At 35.2% G+C, this 16,580-nt stretch overlaps 4 protein-coding genes and 1 pseudogene across 4 annotated transcripts in view; 2 read left to right on the top strand and 3 right to left on the bottom strand.

The window, feature by feature from the left end:
- On the top strand, positions 10–1,315 carry LOC104706760. Its single transcript, XM_010422972.1, has one exon. It carries the CDS (start codon positions 175–177, stop codon positions 1,063–1,065), a length of 891 nt encoding a protein of 296 aa, XP_010421274.1. The 5' UTR covers positions 10–174; the 3' UTR covers positions 1,066–1,315.
- On the bottom strand, positions 1,693–4,158 carry LOC104709343 (annotated as a pseudogene).
- Positions 4,260–7,284, bottom strand: LOC104706761 (two-component response regulator-like APRR5). The gene is made up of 8 exons (XM_019228385.1): positions 6,893–7,284; positions 6,459–6,620; positions 6,225–6,355; positions 5,926–6,054; positions 5,714–5,840; positions 5,422–5,620; positions 4,727–5,327; positions 4,260–4,642 (listed from the first exon to the last, which is right to left on the bottom strand). Exons 1-8 carry the CDS (start codon positions 7,131–7,133, stop codon positions 4,547–4,549), a joined length of 1,686 nt encoding a protein of 561 aa, XP_019083930.1. The 5' UTR covers positions 7,134–7,284; the 3' UTR covers positions 4,260–4,546.
- Positions 13,650–15,498, top strand: LOC104706762 (ribosome-binding factor PSRP1, chloroplastic). Its single transcript, XM_010422973.2, has 5 exons — positions 13,650–14,029; positions 14,346–14,489; positions 14,654–14,914; positions 14,996–15,104; positions 15,199–15,498. Exons 1-5 carry the CDS (start codon positions 13,754–13,756, stop codon positions 15,327–15,329), a joined length of 921 nt encoding a protein of 306 aa, XP_010421275.1. The 5' UTR covers positions 13,650–13,753; the 3' UTR covers positions 15,330–15,498.
- The window catches only part of LOC104709344, a 2,201-nt gene continuing 1,114 nt past the window's right edge, over positions 15,494–16,580 (bottom strand). Inside the window, exons 2-4 of the mRNA XM_010425974.1 lie at positions 16,065–16,578; positions 15,814–15,875; positions 15,494–15,726 (exon numbers count right to left, since the gene is read on the bottom strand). Of these exons, the coding sequence (XP_010424276.1) occupies positions 15,630–15,726; positions 15,814–15,875; positions 16,065–16,578 (673 nt within the window). The 3' untranslated portion in view covers positions 15,494–15,629. The remainder of the gene's footprint in view (positions 15,727–15,813; positions 15,876–16,064; positions 16,579–16,580) is intronic.

Raw genomic sequence — 16,580 nt, forward strand, 5'->3', positions numbered from 1 at the left:
AAACGTCACAAATGTCTTCCTCATATTTAATTTATTTATCTCTCTGGTCCTATTATAAAAAGTGTTTATTATATTAATACCCTCTCTGAATCTTGAGTACGAGTATGAGCCACGACGATTTGAGTTCGAGTTCAAAGTTCGTTTCGTTCGTTAGGGGCAATTTGGTCAATTGACATGTTCGTTGGCCCATCTCCGCCGCACAAACCACTCGTAAACCGCCGCAGCAGCAACAACCACTGGCCTCGTAACGCGACCGTCACCTCCGCCATACCTGATCTGTTTCTCGCGGCGGTATCTCTCCTCTTCCTCTGGTCATCTCCCAAGCCTTTGCTAACTCTTCCTCCTAACAGATTCTCTTTCCCTCTAAACCCTCGCCGTCGATCCACGACCGCCACCATGTCTCGCCGATCTCCTCCTTCTCAACGCTTCGCTAATCCTCAATCTCTCTCCGATTGGCTCGAATCGAGATTACCTTCTGACTCGTTCGCCGCCTGGGGAGTCAAACCAGGAACCAAAAACGTTCATAACCTCTGGCTTGAGCTCTCCGACGGAGAAACTTCTCTCGCCGATTCAACTCCTCCGGTACGAACCGTCAACGTCGTCACCGTTAGAGTAATCGGGAAAAACGGACGGATTCTAGTGGAATCTCATCAGGAACTATCCGACGGGAGTATCAGAGAGAGGTTTCGTCCGTTATCGGAGAAGATGAAGCCTGAAGAATCTCCCGACGAAGCTGTGATTCGCGCCATAAAAGAAGAGCTCGGATCTATCTCCGATGGCGACGACGACGTTGGAAAGAGGATTAGGGTTATTCCCGGGAGTTACAGCAGAAGAGTGGAGGAGAGGAACTCGTTGTCGTATCCTGGATTACCGGCGCGTTACGCTCTGCACTCGGTGGACGCGACGGTGGAGGGATTACCGGAGGAAGATTTCACCACGGAGGAGAAAGAGTACGGCGGCGGAGACTCGACGGAAGATTCGGTGGAGACACGCGCCGCCGGGAAAGCTGTAACTGTGAAGAGGCATTACTGGAAATGGGTTAGTCCTGATTCGATTCGACCTTAAAATCTTGAATTGAAGAATCAGAGCTTATGTAAAGAGATATGTATACTCAATACATACACATATATATATATATATATATATATATTTATAGAATCTTCTTCTTCTGCTGCTTCGTTTATGCAAATGGTTATGGCTATTGTTCTAAGTTGTTTTTCAGAAGTTTTGATAGATCACTGTAACATCTTTGCTTTATTGATTTTAGAAAATCTGATACATCATACATGATCAATAAAATTGGAGTTTCATGGAATACATACACATAGGAGGGAAATTGTAGACTAGACATTGAGAGTGTTGTGCTCGTATGAATCACTTTAAGACCCTGTGAACTTGCTTATCCGATGATCGAATATGATAGCATCAGGTTACTCATGTGTGTGTGTCCACTCTTATGACCACTGGTTAAATAATCTAGTTGGCGATTGAAGCCCTCTAATCCATAGATTTTGTAAGGCGTTAAGTAGGCATTTATTTGCCTTCGGCTTTGAGAGCATTATTATTGCTATGCTCCTCCAGTATTGAGCCTTCTTATTGTAAAAACAAAAAATCCCATTACCCTGCGACCACGAAAAATTGTATTTGCTTTTTGTTTTACTGGACTTACTTGATGTCTGAAAACAGAACAAATCATAGCAACACAAGAAGATTGATATTCCAATGCTCTCTCTTTCCTGTGCAACAGGGATTTGAAAAAAAGAAACAAACCACCAATACATTCCCTAATTGGAGAAAAAAACGAGACTACCAAGAAAAATGAGTTTTGAGAAGAGAAAAAGAAGACGATCAGATGTGACAAAGAGATAAAGCTGGCTTGAATTAATAAACCCACAAAACCACGTAATATAAAATCAAACATTCACGATAGCCTATCCAAAAAGCTTTTCTTTAATCTACCATCCGATAACATATCCATAACCATCTGTATAGTGGACGCATCAGCAGCGAACCTGCACCTCTTCATTTCTTTGATGAGTTCAGCTGACGTCATTACGTCATTACCTCCGAGATGTGCTCGGATTAGAGTGTCGTATGTACAGTCGTTTGGCGCACACCCTTCCTCTTCCATTTTTCTATGTAACATATTTGCTTCTGACAGTGAGCCTTTCTTACACAGTCCTCCAATCATTATGTTGTATGTCTTAACATCGGGCTTCACTCCTCTAAGAGGTAGACTAGAGAATAAATCCCAAGCATAATCTACCTTAGTATCATTGCACATCCCTAGAATGATGATGTTATAGATACCAATATCGAGGTCCATCTTACTCTTCTGCATTTTTTCAAAAATTTCCATTGCTTTTTTTAGTTCCCCATTGTCACACAACCCATCCAGCAAAATTTTGTAAGTCACAATACTAGGAGGAACACGACAAGAAAACATCTCTTGGAAAGAGTTCTTTGGCGACCTTAAGTTTTCCCGATTGACAAAACCCTTGGACGAGTGTGTTATAAGTGACTGTATTAGCAACCACCCCTCTCATAGACATTTTGCGGAAAAGTTGAAAACCATCATCGACCCGCTTAGCCTTACAATATCCATTTATGAGGATATTAAACGTGACAATATCAGGATCACACTCTTTGCTAATCATCAGATCAAACATCTGGTTTGCCTCGTCTAGGCGTTTCTCCTTTCAAAACCCATCTATCAAAGAATTGTATGTAATAATATTAGGAGCTATACCTCTTATGATCATCTCCTCGTGCAGTGCTTCAGCATCTACAAGTTTTCCCTCTTTCGCAAAACTATCAATCAACGCGTTGAATGTGACAACGTCAGGGGTGATTCTCCTTGTGATCATATCCCTAAGCAACTGCGCACCATCATCCCATCTACCATCATTACAGAAGCCTCTTATGAGAGTGTTGTAGGTAACAATATTTGATTTGATCCCTTTCACTTCCATTTCATTGAATAGGCTGAGTGCATCGTCGAGGTTTTCGTCTTTGCAAAGACTATCGATGATGATACTATAATGGACTACATTAAGCTTGATATTTCTTTCTTCCATCTTTTTGAGCAACTCCATGGCCAAGGCAGTTTTCCAGGACTTGCACATTACACTTAAAACCGGTCCATAAGTAACTTCATCGGGTTGACAACCATTTTCAACCATTCGATCGATCAAAACCACAGCTTCAGACACTTTACCATTAAGACAAAGTCCATTGACCAAAGTGTTGATCGTTATGAGATTGGGTCTATGTCCCATTTCTATCATTCGATCAACTAACTCCACAGCTTCGGGAACTCGACCCTCGAGACATAAGCCATTGAGTAGAGTGTTAAATGTGGTTGTGTCAGAATCATAACCAAGCTTCATGACTTTCCCCAAAACAGAATAAGCAAAACAAACTTTACCACGCCGACAGAAACAATTGATGACAATATTGAGAGTGTACAAGTCATACGCAACCCCAATCAACTCCATCTGCTTGGAGAGAGCTAAAACGAGATCATACTGCTTTGTTCTGGCAACGGCAACAAACAATCTATTGAAATCAATGACAGTGGGAAGAGGACGAGACCTAATCATGTCTTGGAATAGATCAACAGCATCATCTGCCTTGATATCAGTAATCCCATTCCTTAGTCTCTTTCTATAGGAGACTTGAAAAGACTCGTCCACAGCAAGACAAGAAGAGTAAAGCAGTTCTCAGAGTACTTGCTGTCTCTAGAAGAAGACGTGTCTGAACCAATCTAAGCATCGCCCAAGTTAAGAATTTGAAAGCTCTTATTAAAAAAATTTCACACACCCAAAAAACAAAAACAAAAAACGAAAAAAGATTTAAGCTATAATAACTTCCGATTAGGAATTTTCAACAAGGAGGATGCCTTTAAAACTTGATATCTCCGCAATGAAAGTGAAAACTAGAACGAAGAAGGAAGCAATGGGACCAAAACCCTGAAATCTTCAGATACGAGAATGCTTGAAGAACCGGTTTAATCCACCCGACCGGATAAAACTGGATTTTTTTTTCCTTTTTTTTTTTTTTTAATGTTTTTCTTTTCAATATAATAATATGATACTTTTCCATTATCTCCACAGTAAGCCTAAAAGGGAGATTTATTTGGTCTTGAGAGAATCCTGTGATTGGTCACCGATATCAGTGGTTCAACATCCACTTCCAGATTCGTAGACGTGTGTTGTGTAATCTAGGCACGAGGCTATCAACTATTCTATCTTCACTTCTTTAGTTGGTAAGGCTGAGCTTTGTCCATATTATTTAACTCTTCTTGCAAACAAGTTTACACAACTACAATCCAAACGTATGTAGTAATTACAATCTACGGGTAGATCCTACCTAAACTCAACAAGAAACTCAAAAGCTGCAAGTACACACAAGAGTGTCACCAAATCTAACACCCACTATCTACGTGGAATTAGTGTACAAGAACAGCACTTGTATCGGAGAAAACAAAATCCCCCTAGTTGATACAAAATTGAACTGTATTAATAATGTATATCAATTTGTTTGATCACTGAGGAGCCTCTGTGGATTGGACTTGACGAACGAATTGCCCTTTGATTCGGGGACGTTGCTCTGCCAATTTCTTCCGGCTCTCATAACGGACCTGTAACGTAATTCAAAAAGCCGTAAGCATCACTCTTCTTAACAAAGCCGTTATTGTGATGAAACAATCAAAGTTAGTTCATACCTTTTTCTCAAAACATCTATCCTTACGCTTCATCCGGAATTTCGTTAAAGCGGCTTCCCGTTGAAGAGATTGCTGAAGTTTCCCAACTGACGACGAGTATCCGTCTTCGTTCTTCTTCTCAATGTGATTGCCTATTGCACTATGTTCGGTTGCAGAAGAGACGTATCTTCTCTCATCTAAGTCCATGGAACCATCCCGCTCTAGCAAACCCTCGGGTTTACCGTTGAAGGGGTGAAACATGGAACTGTATTCATGCGGGCTAACGGAACTAGGACTTGGGGAGACTGAAGTAGGAGCCACTGCAGATGCATACGCTGTGTTAGGAGGACCCCTGAAGTGTATATTATTGATGGGCATTGGTGTTGGGTAAGAGCTTTGTCCAGGCCAAGAATTCATCTGATTGCTATATGGTGGACCTGGTGAGTCCTCTCCAGTGTAGAAGCAGGCATCGTTTCTTCTTGGAGCATTTGGAAGCGGTTCAGATGAATTGTATTGGTTGAATATCACAATATTATCATCTTGACTTGGCGCAACGTTCTTTCTTTGATCAGGAACAATAGGAGAAGCTGAGCATTGTGTCTGCAATGGTCTGTGTACGTACCTGTAACAAGAACATAGCGACGTAGTCAATACAAAGAACGAGTAACAATTGTAAGATTGACAGAAGGAGGGAATCAGAAAACTAGACTACTAACCGTGAGAAAGCTGAGGCACTAGAAGGATGAAGAGAGGGTCGGTCTCCAGAAGATTGGTTCTCGGAAAAAGCGTTTGGTCTTCTCAGAGAGAGATCAAGCTCTATCCGAGATTCGTATTGTGCAACAGTTTCTTCTTTGTTACGTTGTCCAGTTCTTCTAAACGATGCTCCCATGAAATCAATGGCTTCTTTCGACGAGTCTGTAGAATTAACCGAAACATAAAGGGTTAACTAATGAAACTGATGGAACTTCTTTTGCTAGCTCGCATAAAAGATGAAAAGCACTCGCTTACTCTGCATCTCATTCGCTAGAACTGTCTCCCTAAACTGAGACTTTGCGCACTCCATCTGTAATGAGTCTCTCGCGTTGACCTCCACATCTGCACTCTCTCCTTCCATCTCAGGTCTTGTACACGAGCTCTACAAGCACAAAGATTAACCAAACGGTTTAGAAACAAAACACCAAGGAACAGAACCAAATTCACACATGGATCAGCAAACTAACCTGAGCATCACCACCATTCCCAATTACAAGATGCTCGTCTCTCTTTCCGTTTGAATTGTTTGCAGAAGCACCCTCGGGTTTCTGTTGTCCAACACTCTCATCCATTGGGAAGCAATCAGGAGCTAGTGGCTGTCAAGATGATAAAAAAAAACAGAGAAAAACAAATCTGAGAACTCAATTATCTTTTCAAGACAACGAAATTTCCCAGAACTTATATAAGAACGGGTTTTAAGTTGTATAGATTACTCAGAACACATATACATAAGCTTAAAAAGAAAGATGGATATATGAAAACATACAGTTTGTCGTCTCCAGACATGTTGCCAGAGATTTCTCAACTCATTCCTCCTCAACGGCTTAACAAGATAATCCGCCGCACCTCTCAACATACACTTATACACAGAATTCACCGAGTCCTGTGTCGACATCACTGAAAAATAAACAACAACAACACAATAAGCCCAAAATCATACCAATGGATTCAAAAAAAAAAAAAAGACTGAAACAAGAGTTAGCTGTAAATGTCAACGTACTTATAACAGGGATGTTCTTGCAAACATCATGCTCCATGATAAGTGTAAGAAGAGCATATCCAGATATTGAAGGTAGATCAACCTCTGTTAATATCAAATCAACGCTCTCAGGCTTTCCTTTTAACATCTCCCATGCTTTTAAGCCATCAGGTACAGCAGCAACTGATAGATCATACACAAAATAAACCAACAGCATTAAAATCAAACCTTTCAAGAGCTTGTTGTAGAAACTCAAACTGTATACACTCTAGGTCAATCTCGTTTCTTAGACAAGAATCTATGTTTGTGTCCGAAACTAAAAGATTGCAAAAACCGACACAAAATCGTTGACTTTCTAATTTTGACTCCTAAATTGTAACATTCCAAATCATTAGACGAAATCAGATTCACTGCTCAAATCGAATTCCCAAATCATCAGAAACACAGAAACTGACCTCTGTAACTACATTTCCTGAGAAGAGCAGAGATAATTTGTCTAGTCGAATCATCAGCTTCGACGAGCAAAACTCTCAACGCGATTTTAGGAAGAAACCTCTCCCACTTCACCAAACCATCGCCTCCTCCTCCGCCTCCGCCGTCTTTCTTTCGCATCTTCCTCCGTGATAACTTTCCTCCGCCGCCAGCCTCAACTGTTTTCTCCATCGTGACTTCAACTACTTCCACGCTACTACTCATCTCCACTTAAAAAAAAAAACCTAAAAATCGTCGTCGATTGAAGAAGCAAAGTTCTCTCAAGAGAAGAAGAAGAGAGAAGAAACAGTTACAAAACAAATCAAAAATATTTGTTGAGGTGGGAGAGATAATAAAAGAGACAGAGAAAGAGAAGAAATAAAAAAATAAAATATTCTTTTATAGTAATAATAATATATTTGTGTGGAGAAAATGAAAATATCTAGAAAAAATCTAGCGAATCTTTTAACGGTTGAGATTTAAAGCGGGTGGTGAACCGACCATGATCTAACGGTGAAGCGATTCGAACAAAATATCTAGTATGGTTGGCTGACGTGGCCACGTTTGCCACATCAGCAAAATACTGTATTTATATACTACTAGTTCCAAAGAGATCATCCAATACGCCAAACAACCTTTTTTTTTTCCTTCTTATAAGGTGTGGTCTGTGGTGGCTATTAAGCCTTTGGTTTTTTTGCTCTGTGTTTCATATTTATCGATGTGGAAGAAATATGTACTGAATTGCTTGTTTTTATCAATTTAATGAAGCTATCTCTTACGTAATTAATTACAAATGTTTGTAATTATTTATTTAATTATATTTCAACATTCAAGTTTGTTGTGAACAGATTGGTTTATAAAAATCTTGCTCGTGACTTTTTAGGATAAAATCGAAAAATCAATCCCAATAAAAAAAATATCTAATGCAAGTGGCGAAAAGAGTATCTAAATATTCAATTTATCTATTAATAAAAAAGTAAATGGTTTATTGTTTTGGTACATAGTTTTGCAATTTGATTCTTTTATATATTAGTTTTATTATTTATTTTTAAATATAATACGGATATTTTAGTCTCTTTTTTCCTTCTCACAAAATAAAAGAAATCAAGGGCACATGGATTTAAGTTTATCTTATCTGAAAACGTTAAATATTTTTCTAACAGAAATAATACCATTATTCATTATTTCTAAAAACTAATTTCTTGGTAAAAAAAATCAAATTTATTACACCAGAATTTTGTTAAAGATCAATTAACCGATCATCATTACTGAAAATGTCATCTTAACAAAAAAAAAATATAAAAAATCTGAAATTGTCATTCAAGATTTCTTATGAAATAGTAGTAGTATCTGTATTTAATTTCGATTTTACAAAAAGAATTTGGACGACCAAACTAATATTTATTATATCCTCTCTGCTCTATTGTTTTAAACTGTTTTAGTGAATCTTTCCGGTCATTTTTATAACATCGTCCATGTATACCGGAACCACCTTTTCCGATCATTCACTTTTGTAAATTGTTTTATTAGATATTCAATTTATTTTAAAAAATGATTATCGACCAATAGTTTACCAAATTTTATCAGCATTTCTGGTTTTTTTCCTCGTTGCTTATTGTTTTGTTTGCGTGAATGGATTTAAAATCAAATGAAAGAACAAACACACGAGTACACGACGGGTCAAGGGTAGAGACAAGGTGATTAGAGTTTTTAGAAGTTTTTTTATATTTTCCGCGGCTAGATATTTTCTAGTGTGAGATAAGGCACAAGACAACAACAAAGAGACACTTGTTTAAACTTGGTGTTCTCGGTGGTAGGAATAAGACACGTGTTTGGTTGTAATCTAACACTGTTAATGGTAGCTGTCCGAAAGACTACTAAAATATCTTCTTTTTCTCTGTCTCCTCACCCGCCCGCGAGTGTGACAGATAGCTTCTACTCGCTCTCTCGTTCAGTCATTCCACTCACGTCCGTTTGTACTTATTAGTATATATATTTTTTTGACTTTCTTTGTTATTGACCAAAACTTAGTAGAATACTAGGTTAATAGAAAAGAACAATTAGTGTAATGCCTGACAGGCTGACACTAATGATCATAGATTAACAAATCAAATCAAGAAAATGGTTATAATATAGCCAAGGGCCCAAAGAGCTACGTGATTCTAATATATTAGTATCAAGTTATTTTCATTATGTTTTGGCCGGTGTGTAAATACTGACCAAAGATTAAATTTAGTTTATTTTTAATTTTTGAAAATTTAAGGTATGAGAATGAGATTCGAACTCACAATCCCATTATTTCTCAACCCTAAATGTGATAAAACACGTTTTTACAAATTTCTTAGTCAGCAAAATGTATAAAAGGTTTTCTGAAGTCGCAAGTTCAAAGCTGCACTTGAACTCATAACCACACCGGCTTTTGATTCTATTATCAATACTTTACTTCTTTGACAAACTACAACTATTTTGAAAATACTTTTAGTTTAATAATCACAAAGACAAAATGTGGGGCGAAATTGAATTTATAAACTATATATGCACATGATGATCTTGAGACAAAAACTTAAAAACTACTTTAACTCGAACCTATGATATTAAGACAGGCAGATAACCACAATTGACTTCTACTATATCAGCAGCATATATGGTTTCTTTTTTTTCTTTCTCACAAGTCACATACTCACATGTATAAGAAAAAAGAAAATGTTCGATTTGGTTGGATGACATAAATCTCTACGCGCCAGTGTGTAGTAGTGGAGCTAATGACTTTTGGTTTAAGGAATAAAAATCTAAAGATATTTTGGCCTAACTTACACTAAACATGCGATATCCTTTTTTTCAAACAGATATTTTTTTGTCTGCAATGATATTTCCGTCCTCTCCTTTTTTGTGTGGCCAACTTTGATATTTTTTATTTCTTTATCGTTCTTTACAGTCTGTGTAGTGTGTAGGATATTTTTCTTCATTTTAATTAGGCCACTTTAAAGATATTTGTATATAATCATGTGGCTAATAACTTGTCAATTTATTGTTTGAAAAAGCTAAGCTAGTTGATATTAATAAGCTTCAAAACATTTACAAGCTTACAATAATTCTTTTTATGCATAAACTTCTGGTTTATTTTGCTTCGAAACAAATGTTGCAAGAGAAAAGATCAAAAGCGTTTTTAATGACAACTATGATTTGGGTAAACAAGCTTGGTGCAGAAACAGAATATTAATGAGAAGAACTCTGAAACCACAATTGGTAAAGTAGCTAAAGCTTTACAGAAAAGCTGTAAGCTGAAGCGGTAAACAGTTACAGAATAGTGTAAAGCTGTAAGAAAAATCTGTACGTGAAAGTTGTACCAAAAAGCTGAGAATAAAGCTTTTAATAAAGTTTTTGGTAAAGTTATTGTGATTGGTAAAAATTCAAAATTGTACCACTTGTAATATTTTGTTTAGGATGTGCCTTCTTACGGAGCAAAGTGCTGTGAATCCCTCAATCAATAAATAAACAAATCCTTAGCTGGAGTAGTATAGTGCCAATGTATAACTGTATATTATAAAATCATTTATGTTCTATAAGTATATAGGTAGACAATCATTTTTTTAAAAGATTATATTACTCAAATCTTAACTATTTCAACAATTCACTCTATATAATATATAAACTATAATTTCTAAAGATGCAGTTATATATAAACTAAAATTACGTATCAATATGATATTATTATTTACAATAATAATAACTGATCGGCGTTGGAATCATCTACACAAACTATATCACAATACATTACGTCAACTTTAAAAATATATATTCAACTACACGAAATATATGTACTGTATGACCACATATAGCAACTATATGATGACATGTGCTCAACATCACAACCATCTTATTCTGGTACATCATTCATCAGAATCCGGTGTTGACCAATATTAATCGGCGTTGAACAATAAAAATATACAATTTTTGTTTTTGTTTTTAATATTAGAAACCAATATAAAAAACATTTAATTAAATTATTTAGTAATCATTTATGGTGTTTTATAATTAAAACCATATATGGATCCAAAATAAAGATAATACTGTATATATATTCCATTCATTTAGTCTTATAATAGTTACCTTTGATTCAATTTCAAAACTAGACTAAAATTGAAATAAAAATCATTCATAAGATATTAAAACATTAATTCAAACCAGATAATCTTGTGGTAATAAACCAAATAAGAAAACTACTTATTTTAATATTATTAATTTAAAAACATCGACTTCTTACTTAATTTATCTAAATATAAATTAATATTATTTAATATTCTCAACCACAAAAAATATTTCTACAACAAAAATATTTAGAACCAAACCCAATACATATCAAAATCATTAGAATTATTATATACTCATGGTACAATAAAAATTTTAATATCTAAAAAAATTATTAATGATTTGTAATTTCAATTTTATTAAGTTTTGCAATAGAAAAATATATTGTATATATGCTAATTCATCCAGTCTTATAACAGTTAGTTTTTTTTCTATTGCAGTTAAAGATTCTTTAAATACAAGATCTTTTGTTATTTAATAAAAGCAATATATTTGATTGTAGACAACAAAAACACACAATATTTATTTTTAATATATAGAAGATCCAAAAAAATGATTTTGCAAAACAATATATTTGACTGTTGAAAAATTAATAGATATATATATATATATATGTATTCAAATTAATTGTTAATAATTTTTATTTAACTATTAGTTTAGCTTCAAAATTAAAATTACTAATTAGTATAAGAATTAATACATTAAAGATCTAAACCAAATATTTAGTTATATAATATAGAATATGTCTTAATTTAAAAAAAATATAGAAAATATTTGATATAGCAATTTATGTTTTTGGTTTTTAATAGTATACATTAAAAAATTAGAATATTTTTTTGGTCAATATTGGTCAACGCCAGAGCCTATTAACCAGAGTACCAGAATTGTATGTTTGTGGTGTTAACCACATGACGTCATATAGTTAATGCATATGGTCATGCAATATATCTACTTCGTGTAGTTGAGAGTACAATATTATATTTGGCATGTGTGATTATGCGTTGTCGCATACTTCGTGTAGTTAGCAATCTTTTTTTCTATTTTTTACTAGGTTTCTCTTGCAAATTCATATAATTTCACAATACTATATTTATTTTATGTGTTTCTAGTGTTTGAGATTTACAGATTTTTGGAAGAAATAAAGCTTTCTTGTTTATTTATTTTTTTAGGATTGTCAAATCTATTATTAGTGTATTTTCCAATAATAAGACAAGAAGTAAAATTAACTAAGCCCAAACTCATTAGTTTGACAAATGTTATTTGTATTTTATTTTTATTATTTACAAACAAATGATTATTTTGTGATGTAAGAGAATGTATTGAATACAAATCCGAATTTTTTTTTTATGGTCTTTATTTTATAGTGAAACTACGTACGTGTCTAAAGATATTAGACTAACATATTCTTTTCAAAAATATACATGATACTTTATGCTGTTAAAAAAATGTTTTAAAAGACATGCATCTGTTGTCTTAGCTTGCAAAACTTCAGAAGTACACTACACACGAGATAAATAATATAGTAGACAGTTAGTAATTTGTTGTAAAATGTCGCATTAGTTAAATCTCTAATACTGTAACTAATATACTTTATAACACAAAAATTATAATATGTTTTGAACATATGATTATATAGAAATTGAAGTTACATATGAATGTGCTATTATTCAACTGTAATAAAAATATTTTTAAAAACCTCAGAAGTGGTAATATAATTTTTTAAAATTAGAATCAATTATGAGAAGGAAAATAGTGTAGTAAGAATGATATAAAATTTGACAATTAGTGACATATAATGACTAGAAATTAAATACATTTATATATGCAGATATAAATTATATTTTACTTAAGGTTTATGAAAAAATGAAAATTTGAGTATATATCCAAATAGCGTGACATCTTCGTTCAAACTTGCATGAGTTGAGATTTACAATAGTTGTGTGAATTGCTTGCATATATATATGTGTTTACTAGTTAATTTGGTTAACTTTTATTTGCGATTATAGGTTTCTTTTACAAATTTATTGAATTTCACATACATAACATTTATTTATGAAAATATGTAAGATTTAAAGGTTTTTGGAAAATATATTTTTTGCCTATTTCTCATCTTGGATTTCTCAAAATATGTAAATGTTAGACTATTCTCTATTTGATATGACTAGAGGTCAACCTAATTTCACCCTATAATCTATATTAGTGAGTTGTATATATGATGTATGTCATTTGTTCGTGGTTTACATTAACATTATTCACAAACAAGTGATGTTTTTGTCATGCAGACAGTTTATCAAATACAAATGTGAATCTCTTTTCATTATTTTATCACAAAACTAATAATATATTAGATTTATTCAATGCTGGATTACAAAATTTAGAAATTTTTATATTTGCGCAATTTACACAAGAGTTTCTATAATATTTTATATTATGATTTATCGAATTTTATCAATTTAATCAATATTCAAAACCGCTAAATTTTATAATTGTATTATGTTTGTTAATTTCTCCAAGTTTTACCTTTATTAGTTCCACAAATCTGAAAATAGAAGGAAATAATTTATATACATGAAAATAAAAAGGGGCTCACTTCGTAAAAATTACAAAGTCTGGTCGTTTTGCATAAGTCAGCATCCTTATCCATTTTTTTTCACCTTATCCAAATATTTCCCTCTTCCCTTCCTCACTACTTCACTCTTCTTTCACTTCTCTCACCAAAAGGATCTGTCCTGTGAATATCTCTCTCACTCTTCAAAATGGCGACACTCTTAGGTTTCTCTCAAACTAAGTTTCACCACTGCCTCGTATCCATCTCTACCCCGACGTGCTCATCTTCTTCCAATGTGGTCTCAATGGTGGGCTCAACCCGGATTGAATCGAAAAAGCTCCGTTCAGATTTCCTCGGCCATATATGTTACGATGATCGGAAACAAGTAAAACCCAGTTCCTGTAAAAGCTCATTAGCTGTGAAAATGTCGTGGGACGGTCCTCTCGCTTCCGTCAAGTTGATCATCCAAGGCAAAAACCTCGAGGTTTGGATTCTGCTTACTACAAGCATTAAAATTTGATTGGATTTTGAATTAAAAAGTTGAATTTATGTGGATTTTGATTCTTGAGAATTGGTTGTTAGAAAAGTTTTGAACTTTGGGGGAGATGTTAGGATTTTGGTGTTGGGTTATGATAGATCTAACAAGAGAAAAATTGTGACAGTTTTGAACTTTGGGTTTTAGATCGTGACTCTTGAGACTCTTTAGTCAAGTAGATATTATGTGTTCAACGTTTTGGTTTTGGTAGTTGAAGTTTTGTTGACTTCAATCAATTTGGTGAATTGTGAGATTGTTGTGACAGTTATCAGAGCCAATCAAGCAGCATGTTGAGGAGAAAGTTGGGAAATCTGTTCAGAAACACAGTCATCTCGTTAGAGAAGTTGACGTTAGACTCTCTGTTCGAGGCGGAGAGTTCGGGAAAGGACCTAGGATCCGTAGATGTGAGGTAAAACATGTCATTCTAATCGATTTGTTGAGTCTTGATTAGTTGAAATTCATTTCTTTCACGCAAGGTGTTTTGATAATGAGGCAACTATGTGTATATTATGTCTGTCCAAATCCATAAACTGTTATAGTAGGAGCTGACACAGTTGTTAATGTATTTAAAAGGTGACATTGTTTACAAAGAAGCATGGTGTTGTGCGTGCTGAGGAAGATGCTGAGACGGTGTACGCTTGTATCGACTTGGTATCAACGATAATACAGAGGAAGCTGAGGAAGATCAAGGAGAAGGACTCTGACCATGGAAGGCACATGAAAGGTTTCAACAGATTGAAGGTAAGAGAACCAGTGATTGAGCCGGTTGTGGAGGATGCTGAGGACAGTACTGACTCGAGCATAGGAGAAGAAGAGGATGATTTGATCAAGGAGGTTGGTCCAGACTTACCTTATCTTTGGTGTTTGCTGATCTTATGATGATGATGTTTTAACTTTTCCTGTGGTTTTCTATAGATTGTACGTACCAAGACTTTTGAGATGCCACCATTGACTGTCTCTGAGGCAGTTGAGCAGCTGGAATTAGTCGCTCATGACTTCTACGGCTTCCAAAATGAAGAAACTGGTATGCAAGCGACATGTTTATTTGTTTCCTCCAATAAATGCGCAAATGAAGATCGACAGGACTACTTACATTTCGATATGGTTTTGGTTGGCAGGTGAGATCAACATAGTGTACAAGAGAAAAGAAGGAGGGTACGGTCTGATTATCCCAAAGAAAGACGGGAAAGCCAAGAAGGTTGAGCCGCTTCCAACGGAGCAATTGAATGAACACTCTTTCGCCGAGTAGACTACCGAAACTAATCAGCTCTTTTCTCCGTACAGTTGCCTGTGTAAGGAGTTAGGGTTCTTGAGAGAACAATGAAACAAAGATTGTGGAAGTCAGTGTACATAAAAAAAAAAATAAGGCCAACCACTCTTTGTATACTTTTGCAGTAAAAAAGAAATTGAATCTGAAATAAGATCTTACTTCTCTTTAAATCAGATAAAAGCAATACATTTTTTCATAAACAAGAATGTTACATAATAATCATACAACAGTTATCATCATATACATAAATGAGAAACTTGGTTTGGTTAACTAGCTCTGTTAGGCCAAAGACCGATAACCTGGAGCCTCTGCTTCGCTATTCTTCTTCATTGTATGTATACCGAAAGAACCTTCTTTTCTAGGCTTAGAGGGCAACCTGGTTAAGAGACGACGATATGCCATTAGCTATAATATACTGTAGGAGCCATAGATTAAAAGCAAGATACAGCTAAAATGAACTTGCCGTCGGCTGGCATTACTGCTTTCTGGTTCATCATATATCTCCTCGACGCTATGGCGCAGATGCTGTAATGAAACATGTTATTAGCCGAAGGTATTGTCATACTAATGACTGCATCTAACAAGCAACAAAAATCAAGTTTAGTTACTTGGCTTATAAAGTCGATGTACACTACTGCAGGGACCTAATCCAAAACACTAATTCAAAGCCATTGGGATCACTTGACTTAAAGATATGGAATAAGCAATACATACATTGTCTGGAACTGATGATGAACTCTTCATCTTCTTGCTTTTCTTAGCAATCTGACCATCATCAACATCATCATCACATTTCCTCTTTTTCTTCTTCATCATCTTCTTCTTGTTCTTCTTCTTCATCATTATCTTCTTAGTCTTAGAAACAACCTTTGATTTACCTTTCTTGTCCCTCACTTTCCACACATTCCTCCTCCTGAAAACAAGTTTCTCAGATTTCCAAACCTTAAAGCTCGTATCAATCACCGTCACTTCACTCCTCGAGAACCCAACTAAATCCTTCTCTCCTTCCTCTTCTTCTTCCTCATCCACTCCCTCACCTTCCTCCTCCGCCACAACGCTTCTTCTCCTTTCCCTAATCTCTTTCGCCGGAGGTTTCTTGTTGTATGAGCTACGCGACGACGAAGTAGCGAATTCACGAACGCTAGGGACGCAATTTGCGTCTGTGATCTTCTGATGATTTGCTAAAGGAACAACAACGTCTTCTTCTGGAGTCTCTAAAGAGCAATGCCT

The sequence above is a fragment of the Camelina sativa genome, chromosome 8 (assembly GCF_000633955.1).
Source record: "Camelina sativa cultivar DH55 chromosome 8, Cs, whole genome shotgun sequence".
NCBI lineage: Eukaryota > Viridiplantae > Streptophyta > Magnoliopsida > Brassicales > Brassicaceae > Camelina > Camelina sativa.

Bases quoted from the DNA above. Each gene is read 5' to 3' on its own strand.
- LOC104706760 (XM_010422972.1), top strand. From the start codon at position 175: ATGTTCGTTGGCCCATCTCCGCCGCACAAACCACTCGTAAACCGCCGC.
- LOC104706761 (XM_019228385.1), bottom strand. From the start codon at position 7,133: ATGAGTAGTAGCGTGGAAGTAGTTGAAGTCACGATGGAGAAAACAGTT. The intron at 6,621-6,892 runs GTCAGTTTCTGT...ATGATCTATCAG, and splicing joins CAGGAAATGTAGTTACAGAG to TTGCTGCTGTACCTGATGGC. The intron at 4,643-4,726 runs GTATGAACTAAC...ATTACGTTACAG, and splicing joins ATAGATGTTTTGAGAAAAAG to GTCCGTTATGAGAGCCGGAA.
- LOC104706762 (XM_010422973.2), top strand. From the start codon at position 13,754: ATGGCGACACTCTTAGGTTTCTCTCAAACTAAGTTTCACCACTGCCTC. The intron at 14,030-14,345 runs GTTTGGATTCTG...TTGTTGTGACAG, and splicing joins TCCAAGGCAAAAACCTCGAG to TTATCAGAGCCAATCAAGCA. The intron at 14,490-14,653 runs GTAAAACATGTC...TGTATTTAAAAG, and splicing joins CTAGGATCCGTAGATGTGAG to GTGACATTGTTTACAAAGAA.